The following is a 27,887-nucleotide window of genomic DNA, read 5'->3' as shown; positions in this document are numbered from 1 at the left end:
TCACAAGATGACCACACAATCTGAGTGGTACAGAAAAGCAAAAATAGAATGTGCATTATATTGCTCACTATAACACATCGTGGCCCCAATCATGCGAATACTTATACCCAAGTAACTTTATGCATATGAATTGCCACATTGAGTTGGAACTACTCATATGTAAAGTTGTTTACATTAGTATTTGCAGGATTGGGACTTATGTTAGTACATTACAACTGTTTTGTATTTCATCTTCCATACAAACTATACATGAAAATGCTTAGGCTAAATAATACAGTTACAGAGAGGGAATCTGCAAAGCAATTGTGTATGAATTTTTTGTTAGATCTATGGTTTCTCTTGGCACCAAAATGGATATAGAAAAAAGAGTTATTGGTGCCTTTTATTTTGCAACTTATCTATATAATCATCTGTATTGTTAATATTGTCTTTTTTTATTTTAACAGGAATCTTCAATTACAAAAATGAGACATAATCTGGTCTGTCAGACACCTCGCACTGTCACTGTTCATATAAAGTCAAGTGCATCTAGATCACACCAGCAAAAAAAATCTATTAGTCTAAAACGTCCTATTTTTAAAGACAGTCAGGAAAATTGTGAAAAAGATGTGCACAGTAATAAGTCTAAACGTCCAAAAGGTGCATGTCTGGTTATTCAGCGTCAGGAAATGACTGCTTTCTTTAAACTATTTGGTAGGTTAACAATTATACATTTTAGGTAAAATGTGTTGATTGAACGCTAAAATACTTTTTATAAGCAACTATGTTTTCTAAATATAATAACTTGAGAGTGCTTCTCATGCATAAGTTAACAGCCATATCTTGCACTGAAGTGGCTGAATATTATTCCTCAGTTAACTGAAAACACTCCCATTCCTCCACCACAACTGTTATATTTCAATGTATAAATATTTACATTTTAAATAAAAATAACTACAAAAGGACTGTCAAACTGCTGAAAATACATTGCTTAAAAAAGATAAAACAAAAATCATTTGACCCTTCCTACGCATATCATCTCCTTTCTCTCCCTTTTATTTCTTCCTTCATCCCGATCCCACCCTACAGGTCAGCAAGGCTCTTTTTGCCAATATACATTTGTTTTACATTATGTTTCAGAACAGATTTGAAAGAGGCTGAATTTCCCACCAATGTAAGCAAATACATTATTGTGGGAAGAAAAGCCTTGTAGTTATGTATGGTGGAAAGTGGAATGAATGTAGAAGGAAGAAAGGAGTTTGGAGAAGTTAGTATTTTTCTCCCTTCCATATAATTTTTGTTTTTTTTTTTTCTGCTTCAGCTGAAAAGAGTGAGAAATAGAGGAAAGCTGTTTTGTTGCTGACTTGAAAATGTTGTCAATCAGAGCAGAGAATTTATAGTAGCCAATTACAGTAAATTTTCATATTTGTAGAATGATTATTAAAAGTGGTACATTGATTAGGCCAACCACCAAATTCATTTTGCTTACTAATGGTTGTCAGAGTGCAGAGATTCTCAAAACTGTATGGTTAATCAGAAATAATTGTAAATTATAATGTAAATTATATACAACCCATTAAGAGTGTAGGGAATAAAATAAACAGAGAAAAACACCGTACAGTGGCTTTCAGTTGAGTTGCACTCACTAATGTTAACAGAGAATTTGGTTCTTTGTGTTCTCCACTTTGCCTTTGTTATGGCTTTTCTTTTTGCTTTTGTTGTTCAGATTTTTTTCTAAGCCTAACCTATCTCTTCTGTCAGCTGCTCTGCTCCCTACTGATCAGTCCAGCCAATCTTCTTTTCTTTGGCTTAATAAAATGCCCATCTGTAGCTATATCTGTAGAAACAAATGCTTCCTCCCCTCCCCACCCAATAAAAACAAAATCATTTTTTCAATTGAAATATCACCGCTGTTTTTTGTTGCAGATGATGATCTAATTCAAGATTTCCTGTGGATGGACTGCTGCTGTAAAATTGCAGATAAGGTGAATTTGGTATAGTTTTGGCTAGTTGGCCACTTTTTGTGTCTTTTACTTTTAATCACTTGATATTGTAATATGAAAATAAACCATATTCTGCTTTCTAATGTATTCACACAGCTTCTGGCAAAGTAACATAGGAAACAAATTACACTTTTCTGAGTGTGGGACATTAATAAAATATAATCTTGTGGTGATGTCAGAAACAGATTTAAAAGATGCTACGTCCTTTTAGGAAATTTTATATAGAAAACAAAAGAATACTAATGTTCTATTTTAATATTTTATGTTTTTCTAACAGTATCTTTTGGCAATGACTTTTGTTTATTTCAAGAGGGCTAGCTTCAGTATAAATGAGCACACCAGACTTAATTTCTTTGTTGCTCTGTAAGTATTCTTTAAATACTTGGTTGAATTATAACATGTTTTTTCATTGATTTAGTTCTGTGTTTATTCCATTAATAACTTTGATTTATAAATTAGGATTCTTATGGGGAGAGGTTTCACATCACAACCCTTTCCCATACAAGCAGGCTAGAGAAAAATACATTAATTTGCCCAGGTTAAAAACTTCTTGAGATCTTTTCTTTGAATAGCGCCCCCAGACTTTGAAGCAGGGTCTTGAAATTTGGCAGGGGGATTGCCTTTGTATTAAGGGAGTGCCTTTTGCTATCCCTGTGAAAATCTGCCCAAATATGGCCAAATTATAAGCCTTTAAAATTGCAGTTCATACATGTTGTTCAGTAGACACTTCTTTAATGTTAGCAGCTGTAATCTCCAAAAATTCTGCCCTCATGAAGCAAGCTCAAGATTCTCACAGCTCCTAGCCTACTAGCTGACAAGTCTGCACCTGCACCATCCCCACAGAGCAACTGAGCATGGTACAGCTACAGAGCCTCAGAACAACTTTCCCTATAATGGCTGCTCCTGGCTTGGGGGCAGGACTGGGCATTGGAACTGAGAGGAAGGGAGTCTCTCTCTCCTGTGCTCTTACTGTGCTCTTCCCCACCACTGCGTCTTTATCACAGTTGGGACCCAGGCAGCATGGAGAAAGATGTCTGATTCAAATGCAGAGGAGACAGATCAGACCTGGGAGAGGGAAAGGAGTAGATTGGGACAAGGAGTCTCATGAGACTGGGATTGGAGAGGGGAGAGAAACTGCGACTGAGAGTTGAAGAGATGAGGACTGGCTGAGCAAGGAGATTGGGAACCAAAGAGGAGAGAGCAGGCTAGGACTGGTTGAACGGGGAGGCTGGGATGAATTGGGCAAGCAGACTGGGACCAGGGGCCATTGGGGGAAATGTGGGGGGACTTGGAGCCAGTTGGTCGGGGAAAACACTGAGATCAGATGTGGAACTGGGGAAAGAGGGAGACTAGGACTGGCTGGACAAGGAGACTGAGACTAGGAACCAGTTGGAGGAGTGGGGGCAGGAGATGGAAGAGAGACAGATCTGACAATGAGCTGGGGTGTGGAAGGAGAAAAGAAACTGGGAAAAGGAATCAGAGACAGGTGGAGGGGGAGACTGAGATTAGATGAGGATCCTTCGGAGGGAGACTGTAACTTGGATACAGTGGGGAGGAAGGAGAGACTGATTGGTTGAGGAGCTGGAAGGGGGAACTTGGATTGTCAGGGCATGGGGACGGGGACGAGTTGGGGCTGGATGGAGGACAGCTGGGACTGTCTGGGTAAGAAGACTAGGATAAGAAGCCTGAGGAGTGGAGACTGGATTGGATAGACCGGGTGAATGGCACTGCAACAAGGATCCAATTGTGGGGAGGAGACAGACAGGGCAGAAGGGATCAAATTTCAGGGAAAGGGGCAGAACAGTATGTGCCTTCTAGAGCACACTCCCTTCCAGAGCCTAGAATGGAACCCTTGATTCCTGTGTCTCTCCATGTCTCTGCTGTCAGCAAATGTGTGTGAAACCAAGTGGCAAAGATGGCAACAGTTACTGGAGCAGGGGGACTCAATTCTGGGTCTCCCACATTAGTGGTTTATCCTCCAGGCTATAGAATCATTCTCTCTCTCTCTTTCTGACCTAATGACTATTTAAATATTTATCCAAAATGGACAGCTTCAACAGGAGAAACTGCCAGCAACCCACATCAGAATATCCCCTAGGCCAGTGGCTAAGACACTCCTCTGAGAGATGGAAAATTCCTATGTAAATCCTTTCACCTGATCAGGCAGAGGGGAGTATGCACATCCCGAGTGAGTGCTCTAATCCCACTAGGCTGAAAGGAGGTGCTGCCATCTCTGCTGCCTCCTCAGTTTTGTATGGGCCCCAATCCAATAGGCATGCTCTGATCACATCTGCCAGATTGGGCCCTGAAGGTGAGATAGGCAGGGGAACACTTATCTTCACCTGGTTAGAGGATCTCATGGGGGCTTAGGCATTAGATAGGTGTCTGGACACCTAGAGTGAAGCAGCAGTGCGCATGCCCAGAGGCAGAAATGTAAGCACGTAGAGGACTTTTACAGTGAAAATTTAGATGCTGAGTGAATTTAGGTGCTTATTGGGTTAAGTGGCTGCTGAACCAGGGGTTTTGAGGACCTCACTGGTGCCTAAATTTTTGACTTAAGAACCTAAAGTGGGGAGTTAAGTGCCTTGTTCCTTTTGTGAACCTGGACTTTTGTGTCTGGCCTGCTAAACTTTCATGACCCTTTAGCAAGCAGTACTGATAACTGATTGTGGTGGATTTGTGGCTCTAGACAGGAGGTAACAATATTTGCCTGTGGTCGGGGGTGGGGATGTAGGAGGGACAAAACCAAGGAACAAGAAATATCATTTTCTGAAAGAATGGAGAAAGGTGGATGTTAAAAAAGTGGGTTCTCCTTAAAAATGGTGTTGTACCTATTGTATGTTTTTATTTATTTTTCTGCTTTATTAATGTTGAATATTTTTTTGCTTCCTGGTTTCTAAACAGACTTGGTTTAGGAAGTACAATTTTCACATGTACACAAGGCCTGTAAGGCCTTAGTTTTGAAGCAGATCTATCACTGACATTTTCTTTAAACTTTTAAACCTCAGACAATGTATTTGTGCCTCATATCCTAAGGAGTCAATCTAAAACTATTCATTTTAATGTGAGGATGCCCTGTTGATTTGGCAAAAGCAGTGAAACTGGATGGTATTTAATGTATGTGCCCATCCAGTGAACTTTAGCACAAAGCCAATTTTTATGACTGTTTCATATACATTTGTATTAATGGATTGAAGTAAACCAGAAAATTCCTGTCATCCTGGGAGAAGTCTAAAGTTTGGTAGCAAATTTCCCCAAACTAGTGGAAGTAAGGAATTATTTTAAAGGTGTATAAAGTTAAAATCATGTGATGTGATGACTCAAGGTTGGAGATCCTTAATATATATTTTTGTAGGTATCTCGCAAATACAGTCGAAGAAGATGATGAAGAGTCCAAGTATGAAATTTTTCCATGGGCTTTGGGAAAAACCTGGCGGAAGCTTTTCCCTAATTTCTTAAAGTTAAGAGACCAGCTCTGGGGTAGAATTGACTACAGGGCTATTGTAAGCAGACGTTGCTGTGAAGAGGTAGGCAGGCTTTTCATGCATTCGATTCTTGAGCTATTTACACCTGTGACGTTGTGCAATCTATATGGTTTTATAAAAACTTGATAATAAGTCAATATAATGTAACTGGGATAGTTTTAGAGAAAATACGGTAATAAGTGAATGTAACGTAACTGGGATATGCTTCATGCAAAAGGTCTCTTGTAAGGTATCATTACAAAGCTTATAATCTACTGAGTATGATCATCTGATTTGTATAAATGTACCACTCTTGTATCTAAAACTAGAAATATAAAATGTAACTCTGAGGGTCTATTGTAATTATGTAAAGTGTGGGCCATTAATGATGGTTTGGAATCTTGATGACTCCCATTGTCTGCAAATGGCTGTTTACCTGTGAGTCTCCCTGTATATGTGTGTGCTGGCAAGTGAGTAATGAAGTCTTGCAGTGACATGTGATCATGTCACCTGATCTGGAATCCATCTTCAACCTGGTGCTTTTCCAGTGAGGGGGGGTGGAAACCCAGAGGGACAAAGGGTTCCCGCCTTATGCAAAAGATATATAAAGGGGTGGAAGAGAACAGTGAGGGAGAGGAGCCATCATGGAGAATCCCCTAGCTAACACCTAAGCTGGAACAAGAGCTGTACCAGGGGAAAGAATTGTGCCCAGGCCTGGAAGGTGTCCAGTCTGAGAAAAACTTACTGAAGCATCTCTGAGGGTGAGATTATCTGTATTTAGTTTGATTAGGCATAGATTTGCGCATTTTATTTTATTTTGCTTGTGACTTACTTTGTTCTGTCTGTTACTACTTTGAACCACTTAAATCCTACTGTCTGTATTTAATAAAATCACTTTTTATTTAGTAATTTACTCAGAGTATGTATTAATACCTGGGGGAGCAAACAGCTGTGCATATCTCTCTATCAGTGTTATAGAGGGCGAACAATTTATGAGTTTGCCCTGCATAAGCTTTATGCAGGGTAAAACAGATTTATCTGGGTTTAGACCCCATTGGGAGTTGGGCATCTGAGTGCTAAAGACAAGCAAACTCCTGTGAGCTGTTTTTAGATAAACTTGCAGCTTTGGGACAAGTGATTCAGACCCTGGGTCTGTGTTGAAGGGGACTGGAGTGTCTAATTCAGCAAGACAGGGTGCTGGAGTCCTGAGCTGGCAGGGAAAACAGAAGCAGGGGTAGTCTTGGCACATCAGGTGGCAGCTCCCAAGGGGGTTTCTGTGATCTAACCCGTCACAACACCAGTTGAGGATCTGGTCGGATATATATTACATACATTTTCTTTAACAGAAATGTATTGATAAACCAGGGATTAAGGGGGGAAAAGCAGCTGAAATTTAATGATTTGCCTATTCTGTTTTGAAACGGATTATTTTCCTTTGCATTTAATATGCATTCTTAGGAACTCTGGCCTGGATTCAGAAAGGGACTTAGGCTTGCAACTATGAGCATTGTGGCACCTAACTTCTAGGTGCCTATAAAACCACAGGAATACCACCATAATCCACAAAGCCTAAATTAGGCGCCTAGGGTCCCTATATAATGAATGGGAAGAGATAGGTGCCTTAAATATGATCTACAAAAGCCAGCATGTTAGGTGCGGAGCTGCCTAAGTTAGCCAATGAGAGGGGTATGCAAAATGGTGTCATGGAGATAAGTGCCTAAATCTAGGCTTCAGGGACGCGCCTATCTCTTCCTAGCAATCCACATATAGGAACCTGTCTCTTAGAGTCAGGTGGCTTAGCTACCTAATTTTTTGCAGGAATGAGTTAGGCCCCTGCCTCACTCTACACAAAACGGCCAGAGGAGGAGGAGATGGTGCTGCTCATCTTATAACATTTATCGCAGTGGTTAGAGCAATCACCTGGGATGTGGGAAACCCAGAAGGGAAGACCGGATTTGAACAGGGCTCTCCCACCTCTTTTCTCCCACTCTGGCAGAGGGAAGAACTGAACCTGAGTCTCCCACTGGGTGCTCTTACCACTGAGATAAATGTTATAAGCCAGGCACCACTACCACCTCCTCTGCACAGATTTTGAATGGGACCTGATTTGGTAGGTGGCCTATGAGCACACCTTCTGGATTGGGCCCCTCACATGATTTAGGGGGATGAATGCATATCTTCCCCGAGCTTGTGAATTGCTCTGGCACTTAGGTGGGAGATAGGTGCCTGGATACCTAGAGTGAGGCAGCAGTGTGCATGCCCAGAGGCAGAAACTTAGGGTATGTCTACACTACGAAAGTAGGTCGAATTTATAGAAGTCGGTTGTTTAGAAATCCTTTTTATACAGTCGATTGTGTGTGTCCCCACATAAATGCTCTAAGTGCATTAAGTCGGCGGACTGCATCCACAGTACCGAGGCTAGCGTCGACTTCCGGAGCGTTGCACTGTGGGTAGCTATCCCACAGTTCCCGCAGTCTCCGCTGCCCGTTGGAATTCTGGGTTGAGATCCCAATGCCAGATGAGGCAAAAACAGTGTCGCGGGGGATTCTGGGTACATGTCGTCAGGCCCCCCCGCTCCGTGAGAGCAATGGCAGACAATCGTTTTGCGCCTTTTTCCTGGGTTACCTGTGCAGACGACATACCACGGCAAGCATGGAGCCCGCTCAGCTCAGCTCAGCTCAGCTCAGCGTCACCATATGTCATCTGGGTGCCGGCAGACGTGGTACTGCATTGCTACACAGCAACAGCTAATTGCCTTTTGGCAGTAGACGGTGCAGTATGACTGGTAGCTGTCATCGGCTATCTGGGTGCTGGCAGATGTGGGACTGCATTGCTATACAGCAGCAGCTCCTTGCCTTTTGGCAGCAGATGCTGTATTACAATTGGTATCCGTCATTGTTGTACTCCTCAGTGAGTTTGGTCAGAGGCCTGGGAAGACATGTTTTGTCTCCTGGAGACTCAGTCCTGCCGACAGTCCTATTGCACCGTCATGACGATGATGGCTAGCAATTGTAATGCAGCATTTTCTGCTAAGCACCCAGAAGATGCCGATGGTTATCAGTCATGCTGCACCGTCTGCTGCCAGCCTAAGATGTAAAAGATAGATGGACCAGATTTGTTCTGTATTCATTTGCTTCCCCCTCCCTCCATGAAATCAACGGCCTGCTAAACCCAGGGTTTTGAGTTCAATCTTTGGGGGGGGGGGGGCATTCTGTGTGACAGTTGTTTGTGTTTCTCCCTGATGCACAGCTACCTTTGTTGATTTTAATTCCCTGTAAGCCATGTCATCAGTTGTCAGTCGCCCCTCCCTCCGTCTCTCCCTCTGTTTTGTGGCTTTCTGGAGCCCAGACGCCATAGCACTGGGATCATGGAGCCCACTCAGATCACCGCAGCAATTATGAGCACTATGAACACCACGCGCATTATTCTGGAGTATATGCAGATCCAGAACCTGCCAAGGCAAAACCAGGCGAGGAGGCGACTGCAGCGCAGTGACGAGAGTGATGAAGAAATAGACATGGACATAGACCTCTCTCAAAGTATGGGACCCAGCAATGTGCAAATCATGGTGTTAATGGGGCAGGTTCATGCTGTGGAACGCCGATTCTGGGCCCGGGAAACAAGCACAGACTGGTGGGACTGCATCGTGTTGCAGGTGTGGGACGATTCCCAGTGGCTGTGAAACTTTCGCATGCGTAAGGGCACTTTCATGGAACTTTGTGACTTGCTTTCCCCTGCCCTGAAGCGCCAGAATACCAGGATGAGAGCAGCCCTCACAGTTGAGAAGTGAGTGGCGATAGCCCTGTGGAAGCTTGCAACGCCAGACAGCTACCGGTCAGTCGGGAATCAATTTGGAATGGGCAAATCTACTGTGGGGGCTGCTATGATCCAAGTAGCCAATGCAATTAAAGAGCTGCTGATATCAAGGGTAGTGACTCTGGGAAACATGCAGGGCATAGTGGATGGCTTTGCTGCAATGGGATTCCCTAACTGTGGTGGGGCGATAGACGGAACCCATATCCCTATCTTGTCACCGGAGTACCAAGCCAGCGAGTACATAAACCGAAAAGGGTACTTTTCAATGCTGCTGCAAGCCCTGGTGGATCACAAGGGACGTTTCACTAACATCAACGTGGGATGGCCGGGAAAGGTACATGATGCTCGCGTCTTCAGGAACTCTGGTCTGTTTCAAAAGCTGGAGGAAGGGACTTTCTTCCCGGATCAGAAAATAACCGTTGGGGATGTTGAAATGCCTATAGTTATCCTTGGGGATCCAGCCTACCCCTTAATGCCATGGCTCATGAAGCCGTACACAGGCAGCCTGGACAGTAGTCAGGACCTGTTCAACTATAGGCTGAGCAAGTGCAGAATGGTGGTAGAATGTGCATTTGGATGTTTAGCACTGGCGCAGTTTACTGACTCGGATAGACCTCAGCGAAACCAATATCCCCATTGTTATTGCTGCTTGCTGTGCGCTCCACAATATCTGTGAGAGTAAGGGGGAGACATTTATGGCGGGGTGGGAGGTTGAGGCAAATCGCCTGGCCGCTGATTACGTGCAGCCAGACACCAGGGCGGTTAGAAGAGTACAGCAGGGCGCGGTGCGCATCAGAGAAGCTTTGAAAACCAGTTTTGTGACTGGCCAGGCTATGGTGTGAAACTTCTGTTTGTTTCTCCTTGATGAACTGCCCCCCCCGGTTCACTCTACTTCCCTGTAAGCTAACCACCCTCCCCTCCCCCCTTCGAGCACCACTTGCAGAGGCAATAAAGTCATTGTTACTTCACATTCATGCATTCTTTATTAATTCATCACACAAACAGGGGGATAACTGCCAAGGTAGCCCGGGAGGGGTGGGGGAGGAGGGAAGGACAAGGACACACTGCACTTTAAAACTTTAACACTTACTGAAGGCCAGCCTTCTGATGCTTGGGCAATCCTCTGGGGTGGAGTGGCTGGGTGGCCAGAGGCCCCCCCACCACGTTCTTGGGCGTCTGGGTGAGGAGGCTGCAGAACTTGGGGAGGAGGGCTGTTGGTTACACAGGGGCTGTAGCGGCGGTCTCTGCTCCTGCTGCCTTTCCTGCAGCTCAACCATACGCTGGAGCATATCATTTTGATGCTCCAGCAGCCAGCGCATCGACTCTTGCCTTCTGTCAGCAAGCTGACGCCACCTATCCTCTTCAGCCCGCCACTTGCTCTCTTCAGCCAGCGATTCAGCCTGCCACCTCTCCTCTCGTTCATATTGTGCTTTTTTGCACTCTGACATTGTCTGCCTCTACGCATTCTGCTGTGCTCTGTCAGTGTGGGAGGACATCTGGAGCTCCGAGAACATATCATCCCGAGTCCGCCGTTTTCTCCTTCTAATCTTCACTAGCCTCTGCGAAGGAGAAACATTTGCAGCTGGTGGAGGAAAAGGGAGAGGTGGTTAAAAAGACACATTTTAGAGAACAATGGGTACACTCTTTCACGTTAAATTTTGCTGTTCACATTACACAGCACGTGTGCTTTCGTTACAAGGTCGCATTTTTCCTCTTATATTGAGGGCCTGCCGGTTTGGTGTGAGAGATCACTCACGCAGTGTCAGGCAATAGAATTTGGCTTGCAGGCAGCCATGGTAAGCCACAGTCTTTTGGCTTTTTTAACCTGCATAACACACACAAACCCAACTAACCTCCCTCCCCACCCATACTCAATTCTCTGGGATGATCACTTCACCCCTCCCCCCCACCGCGTGGCTAACAGCGGGGAATATTTCTGTTCAGCCGAGCAGGAACGGGCACCTCTGAATGTCCCCTTAATAAAATCACCCCATTTCAACCAGGTGACCGTGAATGATATCACTCTCCTGAGGATAACAAAGAGAGATAAGGAATGGATGTTGTCTGCATGCCAGCAAACACCAGGACCATACTCTGCCATGCTTTGTTATGCAATGATTCCAGACTACGTGCTACTGGCCTGGCGTGGTAAAGTGTCCTACCATGGCGGACGGGATAAGGCAGCCCTCCCCAGAAACCTTTTGCAAAGGCTTTGGGAGTACATGAAGGAGAGCTTTCTGGAGATGTCCCTGGAGGATTTCCGCTCCATCCCCATACACGTTAACAGACTTTTCCAGTAGCTGTACTGGCCGCGATTGCCAGGGCAAATTAATCATTAATCATTAAACACGCTTGCTTTTAAACCATGTGTAATATTTACAAAGGTACACTCACCAGAGGTCTCTTGTGTGTCCTCAGGGTCTGGGAGCACGCCTTTGGTGAGTTCGGGGGTTACTGGTTCCAGGTCCAGGGTGATAAACATATCCTGGCTGTTGGGGAAACTGGTTTCTCCGCTCCCTTGCTGTGAGCTGTCTTCATTGTCTTCATCATCATCTTCCTCATACCCCGAACCCATTTCCCTGTTGCGTGATTCTCCATTGATGGAGTCAAAGCACAGGGTTGGGGTAGTGGTGGCTGCACTCCCTAGCAGGGCATGCAGCTCCGTGTAGAAGCGGCATGTCTGCGGCTCTGCCCCGGACCTTCCGTTTGCCTCTCTGGCTTTGTGGTAGGCTTGCCTTAGCTCTTTAATTTTCACGCGGCACTACTGTGCGTCCCTGTTATGGCCTCTGTCCTTCATACCCTTTGAGACTTTTTCTAATGTTTTGGCATTTTGTTTACTGCAATGGAGTTCAGCTAGCACTGATTCGTCTCCCCATATGGCGAGCAGATCCCATACCTCCCGTTCGGTCCATGCTGGAGCTCTTTTGCGATCCTGGGACTCCATCATGGTTACCTGTGCTGATGATCTCTGCGTGGTCACCTGTGCTCTCCACGCTGGGCAAACAGGAAATGAAATTCAAAGGTTCACGGGGCTTTTCCTGTCTACCTGGTCCGTGCATCTGAGTTGAGAGTGCTGTCCAGAGCGGTCACAATGAAGCACTCTGGGATAGCTCCCAGAGGCCAATACTGTCGAATTCCGTCCACAGTACCCCAAATCCGACCCGGAAAGGCCGATTTCAGCGCTAAGCCCCTCGTCGGAGGTGGAGTAAAGAAATCGGTTTAAAGGGCCCTTTAAGTCGAAAAAAAGGGCTTCGTCGTGTGGACGTGTCCAGGCTCAATTCGATTTAACGCTGCTAAATTTGACCTAAACTCGTAGTGTAGACCAGGCCTCTGACACCTCAGGAACTTTTACCTTGAAAACTTAGATGCTGAGTGAGCTTAGGCTCCCACAGGGCTTGGTGGGAGTTTTGTGGATCACAGTAGAGCCAAAAACTGGGACTGAAGCCATTGGGTGCCTAAGTCTGGGGTTTCATGCTTAACTACCTTTGTGGATCTAGGCCTCTGTTTTTAGGGTAAACTCCATATCCAAATTTTTAAAAATTTGCCCACATAGCCAGTCCACCTTGCACTTGGAAAGTTTTACATTGTGCCACTCAGCATTCACTACCAAAGTTGCTCCATGAGTTTTTGCTGACCAGAGTCCTTGTGTCTTATACAAATACCCTATTTACTATTGGTCCTGAATGAAGGAATTTGCAGCAAAGTTGAAACTGATTATACAAAAGTCACCTCATTCAGTTTAGAATTATTTCATTTTTCAAACTACTTAAATTGCCAATTTCAATTTTTAGATAAAAATCCAATACTTTGGGTGAAATCCTAGCCCAAGTGAACTCAACAGCAAAACTCCATTTGACTTCAGTAAGGCCAGGATTTTACCCTTTATTTCTAAAAATTCAAGATGTTTTAACAACCCCTTAATTGCTGTTGCATTATTTCATCCTTTTTTTCAAATCTGAGCTTAACAGAAAAGGAAAAAAAAGTCACTCTGATAAATACTGTTCCTCAGTATTCTCTGTTTGGATTTATTCCTACTGCCACGAAGGGCCCTGTAATGACATGAGGGATTGAACTACAGAAAGTAGTGAAATACATTTTCTGTTTGGATTTGGAAAAGATGGGAGCTTATCTATTTCCATTAAATATTGTGAAACTGCATAGTTACAGCCTAGCACAGCGAGAACTGATACCAGATTTAAGATTGAGAAAACAAAAAAATTCCCCAAGCAAACTATTTTTTCTGTTAGGAGGTTCCATATTGAAACTATGGCATCATCAATTGTTGGAAAGCATGAGACAGTTTACACTGGGTTTTTAAACTGGATAAGTGGAATGGCACAAGACTTTGTCAAACTGTAAAGTTAAGGGAATTTTAATTAAGTTATTCAGAGCGGTTCAGCCAGCAAAGAGCACTTCTAACTTCCCTACCACCCTAAACCAATGATGTGTATTTCTCAGACACAGATATGATAGAAACTGAATGTGGCTTTTCTTCCTTGAATCCCTATATCAATTAGAAATTAAAGTGATTATTGTATCACCAAATAATTTTTGCACAGAGGAGGTATTTTCAAACTTGTTCTTTCCTCCATAATGTTCAGTTTCATAGAGAGGTACCATCTTCCAGGACAAACATATACTTAGAAATAGAAATAGGTTTCTCTTCATTTCAGTTGTATAGTATTTGCTTGTTGTTTTTCTGACACTGGTTCCATACATAATTAAGATTTTTCTAATCTAGGTAATGGCTATTGCTCCATCACATTATATATGGCAGCGAGAACGTTCCATGCATCACAGTGGGGCTGTCAGAAATTACAGCAGAGATGAAGTGCAGCTGCCCCGGGGACCAAGTGCCACACCAGCAGATTGTTCGCTTTGTGGTAAGAAAGGAAGATTTGTAGGACTGGGATTATCATCCTCATCGTCTTCATCCACTGGGACTTTGGAGATCATGGAGCAACATGTATCTCAGGAATTGAAGGACACTTTCCCAGTTGAAAAAATGCTAGTTGATCCTTCTCCTTGCTGTTATTCCCAAGGTACAGTTTAGTATTGTAAGTCGCTTTATTACCTTGGAATCTGCTGTATCTGTATAGCACAGGGGTTGGGACCCCTCAGGGGGTCATGAGGTTATTACATGGGGAGGGGGGGAGTCGCGAGCTGTCAGCCTCTACCCCAAGCCCCGCTTTGCCTCCTATATTTATAATGGTGTTAAATATATTAAAAAGTGTTTTTAATATATAAGGGGGGGGGGTGGGTTTGCACTCAGAGGCTTGCTATGTGAAAGGGGTCACCAGTACAAAAGTTTGAGAACCACTGGTCTAGCACATCTAATATATCAGCATTTCTAAAGCACACACCTCTGCTGCAGGACTGAGTTCTGTACAAAGTGGGACTTCCCTTGCTCTGTATGTAAGAGGACTGTCACTTAACCAAAAGCTTGACATAAAGTGAGAAACAAGCCACTTAATATTCCACTTGCATGTTAGTTTTGGAAAGTATGAATATAGTGCTTGTGAAAGGAGACTAGAATCTCCATCGCTTTATTTATCTACAGAATTGGGATAGCACAAATAGCAGCAATAAAAGCTCTTTTAGCTGCCCTGCCAAGGTTGCTTATCTCTAACCTGGAGAAACACTGGCAGAGCAGTATGGTGAAGCTTTTCTAGTAATAAGACTACAGTGTAGTCTTCATGCCTATTAAATCCTTGGACACTCTATTAAGACTCAGATTTATGGGAATGGGAGCCATATAGGCACCTAGACAGAGACTACCAACAAATGTGCTAATTAGTGCCAAGCATGTTTTAGTTTTGAATTGTGAACATTTATTAAATCAATTTTCTTGACCTCCAAGGATTTAGCAGTGTTGTGCAACCAGTTAACTATCCCATTTGTAACCAGAACTCTATCCAGACTGTGTGCTATTCTTGGTAAAATAAATGAGTGTATTTTGAGTAAAACCTTGTTAGGAGACAGGTCTCAGACGTTTTAGTATCAGAAAGCACATCCGTCTGTTTGAACAGCTCATGTTTTATCTTAAAGCATCTTTTCCAAAAGTATTCTGAGTTCCTTCCATGGTTGTTTACATACTTGTAATAAAGAGCAGTATGTTTTGTTTCACCAAACTATTCTGAAGTCTTGTTAGACGAAATTCACTATCACAATAACAGACTATTTTTATGACTTTTTTGTTGCAAATTACCCTTTCTTGTTAGTATTAATCTAAACACACTGTGGCTGAATGAACTAAGGATGTTCTACGTCTATTGAAATTATCCTTGTCTCCTTAACTGTTCTCAATTCTAACTCTTCTGGGAGTTGACAAATCCTGTTAACTGTTATTCATAGCTACTCACTGACTTCAATGGATTGTTGATGAATATATACTACTACAAGCAAGAAGTTGTCCAATATTAATGTCTCAAATTAATTCTGAAAATTCCTTTCTAACATTTCCTGGTTGTTAGAAGCAACAATAAGAATAAATTATGCTTATCTGAGTTTTAAGATTACTGTTGTAAGAAACACAAGTTCAGGGTTTTTTTTAAAAAAAAAAAAAAAACAGTGCAGCCCTCTATCATATATATTCTGAACTTGATCACTCACGAAATCAATTGTTTTTTTTCTAACCCACCTCCCACCCCAAAATCATGGATAGCTTTTATTGTATCTGAGACGTCTCCATCATACAAAGTAGGTATTTGTTCATTTTTAAATTAAATATTAAGACTGGATCATGCTTTAGATGATTATCTTTTGGTAGATTCATTTTATAAAAATGTAGAAGGCCCAAATCTACCAGATTGACACATGTGCTTAACCACTGGGCACTACTCACAGTGTGAAATATTAAATACATGCATACATCTTTGAAGGAGTGGGATTAATTTATCTAAATAATAAATGGTGACATAATAAATTCTCTTTAATATCCAATTTTCCATTAGTGCAAAGGGGATTGAAATGTTGGCATTAGGAATCCTACAGAGTGTTATACTTACTGTTTTGATATCGTCCGTAAACTGCTCCAACTCTAAGGCCTGGTCCACACTACCCCCCCACTTCGGACTAAGGTACACAAATTCAGCTACGTTAATAACGTAGCTGAATTTGAAGTACCTTAGTCCAAACTTACCGCGGGTCCAGACGCGGCAGGAAGGCTCCCCCGTCGATGCCGCGTACTCCTCTCGCCGAGCTGGAGTACCGGCGTCGACGGCGAGCACTTCCGGGATCGATTTATCGCGTCTAAACCAGGCACGATAAATCGATCCCAGAACATCAATTGCCTGCCGCCGGACCCTCCGGTAAGTGTAGACGTACCCTAAGGGGCTTTTTAAACCTTGCAAGTTTTTCAATTGTGTGATATTTTTAACAGAAAAGGAATTAGGCAGATGAGTCCAGTAGAACATATCACAGGTTCAGCTTACTATTAAACTACTTTGCACTTACACAGAGCCTCCAATCTGAGACTATAATCACACTTCTGTCCCAATTTTTTTTAAACTTACTACTGTTACAGATAAGAGTTAAGATTACTATATCTGAAAGAGATTAGGAAAAAAATTAGTTCATTTACTTCATGCATTTGATAGCACTTTGTATATAGACAGGTTCACGGTGTCCCTGGAACAAGTCCTTTTGCTCTGCTTGTGTGGGTTTTCCACATAGCTTCAGATGAGAAAAACATTTTAAAAGATAGAATAAATTATTTATATACCCACAACTGACACAAGAACTCAGAGGAAGGTGGTAATACTTGAAACTATTTCTAATGTATTTTAAGTGGTCCAGACCCAGTGGATGGTTTCCGTTTCAACCTCAGAATACCCCGTAGGGTAGAGACGTTTTAGCATATCCATTTTAATTAGGAAGAAACTCAGGCACAGATTTTTCCAAAACTACATAAGAAGTGTGTTACAGGGATGGGATTAAAACTAGAACTCCTGACTCTTCAGTCCTTTGCTTTGTCCACAGTACCATCCCTCCTCTTCTCCCTCCAACAAATAGTAGACATGCTTTCTGTAATGGTGTTGAAAATGATCTGACCACTATCAGCCAAACAATCTTCAGCCCTGATTGACAGAGGTATAGCAAAAATCTTGTCAATAACTGGTCTTTTTCTTTGTGTAAACAGTGCCTTGAGGTAAATAAGTATATATAATAGGGTCAAAATTCTGTGAATTGCATTTCCTATTGACTCAGTGTAGAATTGTGCAAACATATTTTGCTCCTAACAAAGGTGATCAGTATTGATTGGTACATAACAATGCAAACAGGAACTGAATCTGTAGCAGAAGGCAGAATTTGTTCGATTGTATTCTTACCTTTTTTTTTTAATTTTTTTTATTTCTGGTAGATTGCAACAGTCTATCCACCAAAGGGAGAAAGATTAGCTGCATGAATCAAGACAAATCCATGGATTGGTTTACAGGAAATGAAGAATGAAATGTTTGACCAGAGTTATTAGACATAGCTCAGAATACCAAACTCATTGCAAGATCAATTATAAAATGTTTGTTTCTAATGGTATTGCATAGCTGTACCATAGTTCACTATTTCATTAGCGTCCTTTCTTTAGATTGTACATGGAATATAAAAATGTACATTCAATATAAATCAAAGTAGTAATTTTAAAAAATTCACAAGTCTACAAAATTAAACAGCCATTTACAACATTTAATTTTATTCTGGCAAAGTACAGTACTCAAATTAGCAGCTGCCATCTGGAGCAGTGTCTGGATATGCCACTTTATATTTCCTCAGCTTGATGAGAAATGCTAGTTGGAGGGAAAAAAAAATATTATTGCCACAGGAACATCAGCGTGCATTTAATAGATAACTACTATAAGTTATATCAATTCATTATGTCAATGATAAAATACTAGTTTAGAAAGAGCGAGTGTTTGTGAAAAATACAATACTATTTAACAAATCTTAAGATTAGAAAAACATTTCCCAAACATTTCTTACCTGTGTGACCAGTTTGCCAAGGGTAAGGTCTAGCAATGTAAGGCACTGAACCATATGGTTTGACATAATCAGAAAGTGATTCTGTTGAATTAAAATAAAAAAAAAATATTTATTTCCTGGCAGGTAAAAATAAATAAATTACATACATCATATTAGAGTATTTTATGTCTAAATACTAATTTCTCTAACATTTTGCCTTTCTCTCTTTTGTTAATCCACTCCTATCAGGCTGCTCTGCAGCCATCCATCAGTATAGACAGCCTCTTTTGCTATATTCACAAACCTATAGCTAGAATGAGCTGTACTGTCTGAATTTGCCAGAGCTGCAGCTTGCAGACAAAGCATCCTATTTTTGGTTAATATCTGCTACATGCAGTCCCAAAAACACCATAATCATAATGGATCATAAAGCAGCAACAGTCTGAATATGGAAGCTACCCTAAGACAGTTCCTGAATTCAAGTTTAAAAAGTTTCACTCAATAGCATGATTAAGCTACCAATTAGAATTTATTTTTATTTATTTAAATTTGCAACTGGATTTATTAAAAGGCCATCTCATTTAAATTTATATTTACCATTAATATAGCTGCCAATCAAAATTTAGGAAAGCTTCCCAAAAAATATTGATTGTAGCCAGAAAAAGTTCATTTGTAGGAGAGGACTTGGGTGCTAAACCTGTTCTCCACAACCCAGACTTTCAGCTTCACTACTCCTAGTACTTTTCATAGGAAGCAGTACAAGAGCTAGGGGTGAGTAGATCAGTAGGTGTCTGAAAAACAGAAAATGGTATTTTACGTGATTACATTTTTAGCTCTCAAAAAATCCTCATCCTCATTTTTTTATGATAAAAGTAAAAAAAAAGTGTTTGTTTGTATTTCATGCTTAGAGATCCAGATTTTCAGCTTTCAGACTACAGAAAAAAGTTATACTTCAAGCCAACCACACCACCACCAAGTCTCTGTCTGGTAAGCATGGGCTAATACTTTTACATCATGCAACAGCAATGCTTCAGGAAAGGTGTTAGAAAACCAACAGATGCCGGTATGGACCAATGGAGCTTGCATACATCACAAGCTGATAACTTTGGCTCATAAATGTGGAGGATATATGTACATCTGAAGTGATGTAAGCAGATTATTTGAGAGAGGAAGGGTGTGTGAAATTGTGGCAGACTTCTCTGAATTATATCTTGTTCAAAACAGATGTGGTGAGGGAGAATCTCCCTTCAAAGGGGGGAAAATTTACATTAGTCTCCTAGTCCAATATACAGGGCTGGCTCCAGGCACCAGCGAACGAAACAGGTGCTTGGGGTGGCCAATGGGAAAGGGCGGCACGTCCGGGTCTTTGGCGGCGGGTCCCTCAGTCCCTCTCGGAGCGCAGGACCCGCCGCTGAATTGCTGCCGAGGAATGAAGTGGCGCAGTTGAGCTGCCGCCGATCGCAGTTTTTTTTTTTTTTTTTTTCCTTCCTTCGCCGCTTGGGCCAGCAAAAAAGCCTGAGCCGGCCCTGCCAATATATATCTAATTCAGGGTAGCTCCTTACCAACATCGTCACTTTCTCCAACTACTGCTTGATCCCGAATAGGAAGCTCTTCGCCTTCTTTTGGTTGAGGTTCCTCATCTACAATTTGTTGAGGTTCCACTCTTGGGGCTAACCTGCCATCCTTCTGCTTAGCAGGGAGTACCAACCAATCTTTGTGAGTCACCTCAATGATCCTTTCACATAAAAGAGAGAAATTGCAGGTCCGTATTCCTTCCAACAGATCAATAACCTGTGTGATACTTTCAGAGAAATGCAAGAGATATGGTGTTACATTTTTCTTTTTTGAGATCCTTTTATACAACTACTAGTCCTGGACCTGTGCACTGCACTGTGCTCTTCACTTCTTGGTGAACACAAAGCCATCAATTTTAGTATAAGCCAGCAACAAATCTGAATACTGCACAGAAGAACATGGGCAATTATCCTGCAGACATTATTCAGGTAAAACTCCCTCTGACTCCAATGGGAATTTTGCATAAGTAAGGACTGCAGGACTTATACTGAGTGCAGCTCATAAAGTATTACAGGAACAACAAATGTAGAAAACTGTTACAAAAAATAAACATTTTGTATTTAAAATCTATTATGCATAAAAATATGCTTAACAAAACTACAGTTATTTGATGTCTGAATCAAACAAGTTTTTAAATGCCAGGTTTGAATACTTACTTTGCTAGGTATACAGCACATACACCACCTTGCTTAAGATTTGGATACACAACAGGCAAAGCAATCTGAGGGTTAAGCATATCCAGAGCTACCTATAGAAGAACAAGATAATTATTAACCAGACTGAATAGACATAAATCTGTTTTCTGCTTTTGTTGACTTGGAGAAACTATGAGTTTGTTTATGGAAAATTAATGCATATATCTACAATATATATTTGCAAAAAATAATTTTATTCCAGTCTTTGAACAGCTTATGCAGGCCTAAGACCCATGTGTTTTTTTTAAAAACAAAAATCCCTGAACGCTTAGACCGCTCAGTGTTACTGCATTCCAGATGAAGTGTTGACTATATCTGGTAGTTTTTACTAAATGAACAATTCATATTTAATCAACATACAGTAGTCATGGGTTAATGTCAAACCGTCCAGCAACTAAACTGTATCATGCTGGCAAAATAAAAAAACTAATGCCTGAAACAGATTGCATGTAATTGATTTTTGCATATCTGCTTTAAAAAAAGTTAAGAAGTGTTCAAACTATATTTTGCAATGAAATAATCACATCATACTATTAAATATTAAAATTCAGATGTTTAACTCATGAGACTTCTATCTCAGCAAACTCTGACAACTGCTCTTCAAGAAACTATTTAAACTGCAAACAAAGAATGGAGTATGTAAGAATATCTGTTTTGTGGACTAATAAACTGTTATATCCAAGATTCTGAGTCAGAGATTATATTTTTAGGTTGCTGGCCATTTTGTATCTGTGCACATAAACTCGTCAACTAAATTTCATTTATTTGTTTAATCTAAAGATTTATGTTGATCCAATAAGACTGATAATAATAAATTACTGCATTAACTAGCTTCCCACTGTTTATGTTGGAACAATATGGGTTCAAACAATTCTTGTAAAACACATCAATTTAAAAGAATAAGGATATAAAAACCAAAAGTATTTTGTTTACATACTTTGCATGAAAATGTTAATATTAAAAGTTACAGCATGAAGACAGAGGAATTGACAATACCCTTCATTACTTCAGTTTAGACTGTAGTAACATTCTATTCAGGAGCACAGGTGATATCAAAGTTATTTTTTTTTTTAAATAACAGTTATAGTACAAATAAGTCTGCAATTTTTCTTGAACTTAATATATACAAAGCATGTGCCTAGTTCAGCAGTGGAAAAATCTATTTCCCCTCACAACTGTACTATTGTTGCAAATGGAGACCGACAAAGTATGCTTTTCCCTGTAAGACAGAAAGGAGTAAATGTATGGACATATCAGTGTTTCTTTTGAGGATGATACACCATCAGACCTTCAAAGGTCTGCTGACAATAGGAGATGGGATTTGTCCATCCCCGCTAGCAGAGACTTGGTTGTTACTTTATAGTTTATGCTTAGGCTAGATGTGGGAAATCCCACAATGGAGCGGATAAGAAAATTGCTCTTCATTTCATCAGAAAAAAAAAAAATCAGATGCCAATCTCTTTAAGGTAGGGAGTTTTCTACTAAAGACTTACTGCATCAAATGTTATAGATTTCATATCCTCAGCAGCTGTTAAAATATCTTTATTAATGAAATCCACGTTATCTGGCCACTCTTCTGCATGTCCTATTTCCCATGCATCACGCCAGCGCCTGTAATTCTTCTTGGCTACAGCATGGTGATCTTTTCTGATTTCATAACTTATAACACGTCCTCGAGGTCCAACTTAAAGCAAATGAAACACACTAAATTTACTATTTTTTTTTCCTGATTCAAGTTAACAGGTTAAAAACATCAAAGTAAATAACAGAATGGGTTAGTCTAAATTGTCTCCCCTTTCTCACCCTAACAAGTTATTATATAAAAGATAATCAACTACAATTTATTTTTGTTCAAATTTAAGTGATCCTGTGCAGGTAAAAGTGCCAGATTAACATCTTGGAGGCTGAAATTTGTCTACTCTATGAATAGATACAGCAGAGGCTGGCAGAACCATTTGTCTCAACCCTCACCTGGAGAGAGCACCTCTAGCGATAAGAGAAGAATTCAATATCTATGGTCCTTTCGGTCTCTGATCTCTCTGCTAATGCTGCCAACAACGGTATGGGCTCGTCTACACTGCTGCAATAAAGTTATGCGCTGTATCTCTCCAGGGCAGATGCTGCAGGCACAATCTAAAAGGTTTCCAATGCACATTAATGTAGTCCTTTTCAGACAGGATTACATTAATGAGAACTAGGAACCTTTTAGTTTATGCCCGCAGCATCCACATGCGGGAGTTACAGTGCAGCAACTGCAGGGCATAGCCTCAGTTATGCCTAACATTGGGATGAGATTAAAGCAGTGGCCAAAGAGAGACTACAGTGAAACCCAATGTATTTATTTTCACTTGTGACCCACATCAGAGTGCAGGCCTCCAGGAGTGAAACAGCAGCCTTAGCCAGACACCCTGTCTTTCAGTTAACTCACTCGGTAGCAGACACAGGAGTCTGGGAAAGATAAACATGGACACACATTCATTTCTAGTGCCTAAATCAGAGTTGGTTTTATATTCACAGTAACAGAAGCATGGCTCACTTGCTGAAATTTACCTTTGTGCAGAGGGCCAACACAAGGTGTCTATGGACCACTTAAGCTTTGTGCCAACATTACACAACTCTGATCCCCTTCTCTCCCCATTCCCTTGCACAGCTCAGACATCCCCTTTTCCATAGGAGGAGCAGCAGCAATTGTGGGGGAAGGGGAGCCTGTAGAGCCCCTTTTCTACTATTGGAAGCAGCAGAGGGGAGGTGGAGAGTTCTGGGTTTCTTCCCCAAGTGAGGGAAGGGGAGCGAAGGAGCTCCTTCTCCAAGCCCGGTGGATCAGCCATAGAGAAGAATTTGGGAGGAATGTGGGGATATTTGTAGGAAAGGAATCAAAGGTTCCACTTTCTGGACATTATCAGGTATGTCACTGGACGGGAAGGTGCCCAACGTTCCCCCCCTTATGGTTGTGTTCTGTCAGTGCATCCGAGTTCCTAGAGAGCAAAGACCACTTTGAGGATGATCCGTTATTCATTGAGGAATTGTAGAAAAAAACCTACATGCCCCTGGTAAATTTTGAGGACAGAAGGCTGTGAGGAATGCATACAGAAGTGGGATCTACTGTATAGGGAAGGGGTTTTACATTTCCATCTTCCTCATGGGAAGCTCAGGGAGGTCTGAAGTAGCCCATTCATCTCAAAGAAATGTTCTCAGCTGAATGAGAACACCCCATGGTAGAGATGATACAGCCTGAAACCATGGGTGTTTATTGCTCCATTCCTCTCAAAGCATGTTCTCATCCTGCTCTCCTTATTCGTCAGCTCCTGTGGGTCTATGTCAAACTTGCTGGTTCTCAGCATCTTGCCTTGGCCTCAGCACTGTAAGTGCCAAGCACTCCTGTTCTCAGCTCCCCAGTACAGTCTCTGCATTGTATACTGTGCCATGCACTGACTATGCCTCACCCTGATCGCAGCAGTGAGTTTCTGTGCCACACATACCTGTTCTAAGTGCCTGGCACAGACTCGGTTTATCATTCCTAATGCAGGAGACTTCATCAATATTTTCTGGGATAGGCAATGATCTGTTCTGGCTGGGACTCTGCAAAATGGCATCAGAGCCAGCACAAATGTGGCAACTAGTTCCTCCCATATCATCCTGACCCCACCACTGCCATTTCGGCTTCATATTCCCGCCCTGTGACACATAGTTTGGTCAACCTAACCCCCACTGTAGATGCAGCTAGGTCGATGGAAGAATTCTTCCATCGACCTAGCTAGTGCCTCTCAAAGAGGTAGATTAACTACATCAATGGAAAAACCCCTTCCCATCAATGTAGGAAACATCTACACTACAGCACTGTAGTGCATGGTGTTAAGTATCAGGGGGTAGCGGTGTTAGTCTGTATTCACAAAAACAACACGGAGTTCAGTACAACTACAGTAACACGGAGTCCGGTGGCACCTTAAATTTAATTTAAGGTGCCACCGGACTCCGTGTTACTGTAGTGTAGATATGGCATAAGCAAGTCTCAACCTTAATAGCAGAGCTGCTCCCCCACTATGATCATGACTTCAGTGATGCAGTCAACAAACAGGGGTTAGGAAAGAGTAACCCAAGAATAGCAAGAAAGAGGCTAGAGAGGCAATACAAGGATACCAATGATAAAAACATGGAGTGAAATTCAACCCCGTACAGAGCATCAGCACAAGGCCTGTAAACCTTATGACATCAAAATGCAGCCTAAATGGCTTACAGGCTACGTGCTGGCCCTCTGCACAGTGCTAAATTTCACCCTAGGTAAACAGCATATATAAATCTGAAGTCACAGCAAATCCTGAAAGTGGACATAGAGAGTGACTTCAAGTTTTTTTGATTAATGGAAAAGTAGCACTTGTTATACTAAGATTTCTGTGTTGCTTCTGAAATAAACTCCTATATTTGCTAAATCTAGGGTCTTTTACCTGCTCTTGATAGAAACAAGCTCATCCCACCAGACCCAGTACCAGTTTCCACCACAGTGTCTCCCTGGTTGATATCCATCATCATCAGCATTGCATTAATATCCTAAGGGTTAAAAGAGAAATAAAATACCAATACTTTTATACTGTATATTCAAACTTTAATATGTTAGAATACTGCTTAAAGGGATGGCCTGATTTCCAGCGGTGCTGAGTACTCTTAGGTTCCATTGAAATCAATAGGAGCTGTGGGTCTGCTGCACCTCTGAAAATCACTATGCAATCGCATAAGCCACCTGAAGCTCCTGCAGCTATTCAGGTCAACAAAGCAAATATTAATAGAAAGAAGTAATTTACTAATACAGGAATGATAGGACTCCTTAATATAGTAAAACACAAGTGGCAAATTATGATTGTAAAACAGTGGTTCTCAAACTTTTTTACTGGCGACCCCTTTCACACAGCAAGCCTCTGAGTGCGACCTCCTAATAAATTTAAACACACTTTTTAATATATTTAACACCATTATACATGCTGGAGGCAAGAGGGGTTTGGGGTGGAGGTTGACAGCTCGTGACCCCCCTGAGGGGTCCTGACCCCCCGTTTGAGAACCCCTGTTGTAAAAGCTAAAATATCCCACTGTAAAACACTGACTGTTTAGTAGGAAGGAAGCTGTCTAAAAGTAAATTGTATTGCTGTTTCCCTAAACTGAAAATGCTTGGATATACAAATTAACAACAAAAGACTCTCCCTTAGAGACTGCATCTCTAACAAGGTTTTAAATTAGGACTACCCGAACTTTTATATGTGAAGGGCTGCTTAATAGAAATCCAAAACATCTCCAGATCCTGGAGATTGGAACTGTACATCTAATCAAAGTTCCCTAAACCCATGGCTCATCAGACCCTTCACCACCCTAACCCAATGGTTCTAGCACCCATCTTGTAGCTGGGTGAACTGGGGTGTTCCTGCCTTTTTAAAACCAATCATCATCACCAGCTGCTGTTTAAACCGGTTTTTAAGTTAAAATTGTTCAGTTGTGGAAACATCCATTGCAACAACTGACAACCCATGCAACACTGACTTACCTTTGGATATGAAATAGTAGGTCCTCTCTTCATCAAATACACAAAATCTTCTAAGGCTGGTCTCCTTATCAGGAACTGAAACCCACTAGAAGTCCTAAACATTTGGCCCGGTAGTTTGCCTATTATCTCCAGGTGGCTAATAGTTCCCCAATTGCTATTCAATTTCCCGACAGCTGTCAGGTTACGCATATGTTTAAACTCCGAGTAGGTTTTTCTGCGAAACTCTGCTAAAATCAAGTCCCCGGCTTGGAAAGGCACGTCTTTAGCCGACGTGTTATGGGTGTCAACAGGCGTCTTGTCTTCATCCCCCTGCAGCTGTGCGGGGGAAGACCTACTGGCAGCAGGCAGCTGGAGGTGAGAGTCGCTGCTTTCACTGCTGTCCTCCTGCCTTGTTTCCCCCTGGTCTGCGCGCCGTATGTCCCGGATCTCTTCCGAGAGCAACTCCTCTGGTAGCAGTCGGCTCACTCTTTCCAGAGGAGACAGGGCCCTTTCCCAGGCTCGCCTCCTCCGGCTCCTCAGCACCTGACCCGGGTCCGCCGCCTGGGGGGAGTCGGCTACACGCGATGCAGCGGCACTGACCTGCTCTTCCGACTCGGCCCCACCTCCACCCCGGGGCGAGCCGGAACACAGCGCTCTGACCGCCCGGAGGCGATGGGCGGAAGGCAGGGGAGGAGAACCCTGCTCCCGGGTGCGCGGTGCCCCTAAGCGATCGCTCGCCTCGAACACTCCCCTGCCCAGCAGCGCCCGGAACCAGCTCGCCCGCCTCCTCCCGCACTGCGGCACCAACGCGGTCCTCTCCGGCCCCGCGCGCGCGGGCTGCGCCCGACTCTCCCTTCCCAGCACTTGCAGGCTCAGCCGCCGCCTGGCACACTGCAGCATGGCTGCGCCCTCCACCCGTCCGCACGGCGCCGGCCGGGGGCGCTGCACACAAAGCTGCCGTGGCCGGGAGAGGCCCGTGCGCTGCTTGCCGGTCTAGCCTGTGCTGCTGGCTGGCCCCCCTGCGCTGGACTAAGGACTTGTTCATGCGCAGGCGGACTCGCCTTTGCCTTCCCCCTGCAGGAACCACGAGGGCTAACACAGCGGCACACGTCTGTACTAAGCCTGCGGCCGTCCGGATCCACGTGTTTGCCCACATGGCCCAGGCAGCGCCGATCAGATTGGCGTTCAGCAGCTGCTGTTCCCTTCACAAACACCCTTGTGTTCCTTCGACACCCCTCACCCTAATAGTGTGAGAGTTTGAAAATGACCCATGAAACCCCTTCATCATGTAGGGGGAAAGATTTTAAAACTGCTTTAAAATGAATACAGACTGCGAAGATGGTGCCTTCCAAGTAGGAACAAGTGGGCGACAAGGAGCGGATCACTTGATGATTACCTGTTCTGTTCATTCCCTCTGGGGCACCTGGCATTGGCCACCGTCTGAAGACAGGATACTGGGCTAGATGGACCTTTGGTCTGACCCAGTATGTCCGTTCTTATGTTCTTAAGTAAGCGAGATTTGGAAGGATTTGAAATACAATCCCATAAACATTCCCATCTATAAAAAGGGAGAATTGACTCTTAAATCTGTTCTGAAGATTACAAACATTAATCAAAATCCAGTTAAAGTATTTTGAACACAAAAAATTGCTATAAGAATGTTAAGATTATTATACCCTCCTATAGTTGTTGCCACACACCCCTCCCTCCAAAACAAGAAAACAAAAAACATACCTTAGAAGTAACAACTAATCTAAACGAATATAGTTTAAATCTGGCTTCTTGTTCAGCCAGACAAAAACACGAAGCATGACTTTTTGATTTAAATGAATCATAATGTAATTTTAAGTTTATTTGAGCAAAACAGTTTGGCACAAAAGACAAAACATAGGTA

The 27,887-nt window shown here is 42.5% G+C and overlaps 2 protein-coding genes across 3 annotated transcripts; one reads left to right on the top strand and one right to left on the bottom strand.

The window, feature by feature from the left end:
- Nucleotides 1-464: 464 nt before the first annotated feature.
- On the top strand, nucleotides 465-17,726 carry SPDYA (speedy/RINGO cell cycle regulator family member A). 2 transcript variants are annotated; one of them, XM_026649684.2, is made up of 6 exons: nucleotides 465-693; nucleotides 1,906-1,964; nucleotides 2,260-2,345; nucleotides 5,338-5,509; nucleotides 14,004-14,304; nucleotides 17,625-17,726. In XM_026649684.2, the coding sequence occupies exons 1-6, from the start codon at nucleotides 465-467 to the stop codon at nucleotides 17,711-17,713; spliced, it is 936 nt and encodes a 311-aa protein (XP_026505469.1). In that variant the 3' UTR covers nucleotides 17,714-17,726. The 2 variants fall into 2 exon arrangements, with proteins under 2 accessions (XP_026505469.1, XP_024053947.1); XM_024198179.3 differs by having other exon boundaries at nucleotides 14,004-14,314; nucleotides 17,635-17,726.
- A 3-nt stretch (nucleotides 17,727-17,729) lies between these two features.
- On the bottom strand, nucleotides 17,730-27,378 carry TRMT61B (tRNA methyltransferase 61B). The gene is made up of 7 exons (XM_024198178.3): nucleotides 26,015-27,378; nucleotides 24,930-25,032; nucleotides 21,981-22,171; nucleotides 20,449-20,540; nucleotides 19,780-20,018; nucleotides 18,239-18,319; nucleotides 17,730-18,045 (listed from the first exon to the last, which is right to left on the bottom strand). The coding sequence occupies exons 1-7, from the start codon at nucleotides 26,891-26,893 to the stop codon at nucleotides 17,978-17,980; spliced, it is 1,653 nt and encodes a 550-aa protein (XP_024053946.1). The 5' UTR covers nucleotides 26,894-27,378; the 3' UTR covers nucleotides 17,730-17,977.
- Between the last annotated feature and the right edge of the window lie 509 nt (nucleotides 27,379-27,887).

This window comes from Terrapene carolina, unplaced genomic scaffold, assembly GCF_002925995.2.
Source record: "Terrapene carolina triunguis isolate 2854851 unplaced genomic scaffold, T_m_triunguis-2.0 Scaffold85, whole genome shotgun sequence".
NCBI classification, from domain to species: Eukaryota; Metazoa; Chordata; order Testudines; family Emydidae; genus Terrapene; species Terrapene triunguis.
This window is presented reverse-complemented; position numbering and strand designations above follow the sequence as displayed.

Excerpts from the sequence above, each read along its gene's own strand:
- SPDYA (XM_026649684.2), top strand. The coding sequence starts at position 465 with ATGAGACATAATCTGGTCTGTCAGACACCTCGCACTGTCACTGTTCAT. Across the intron at positions 694-1,905 it reads TGCTTTCTTTAAACTATTTG|ATGATGATCTAATTCAAGAT; the intron begins GTAGGTTAACAA and ends TTTTTGTTGCAG. Across the intron at positions 5,510-14,003 it reads GCAGACGTTGCTGTGAAGAG|GTAATGGCTATTGCTCCATC; the intron begins GTAGGCAGGCTT and ends TTTCTAATCTAG.
- TRMT61B (XM_024198178.3), bottom strand. The coding sequence starts at position 26,893 with ATGCTGCAGTGTGCCAGGCGGCGGCTGAGCCTGCAAGTGCTGGGAAGG. Across the intron at positions 25,033-26,014 it reads CTACTATTTCATATCCAAAG|GATATTAATGCAATGCTGAT; the intron begins GTAAGTCAGTGT and ends TTTAACCCTTAG. Across the intron at positions 20,019-20,448 it reads TGTGCTGTATACCTAGCAAA|TATCACACAGGTTATTGATC; the intron begins GTAAGTATTCAA and ends TTTCTCTGAAAG.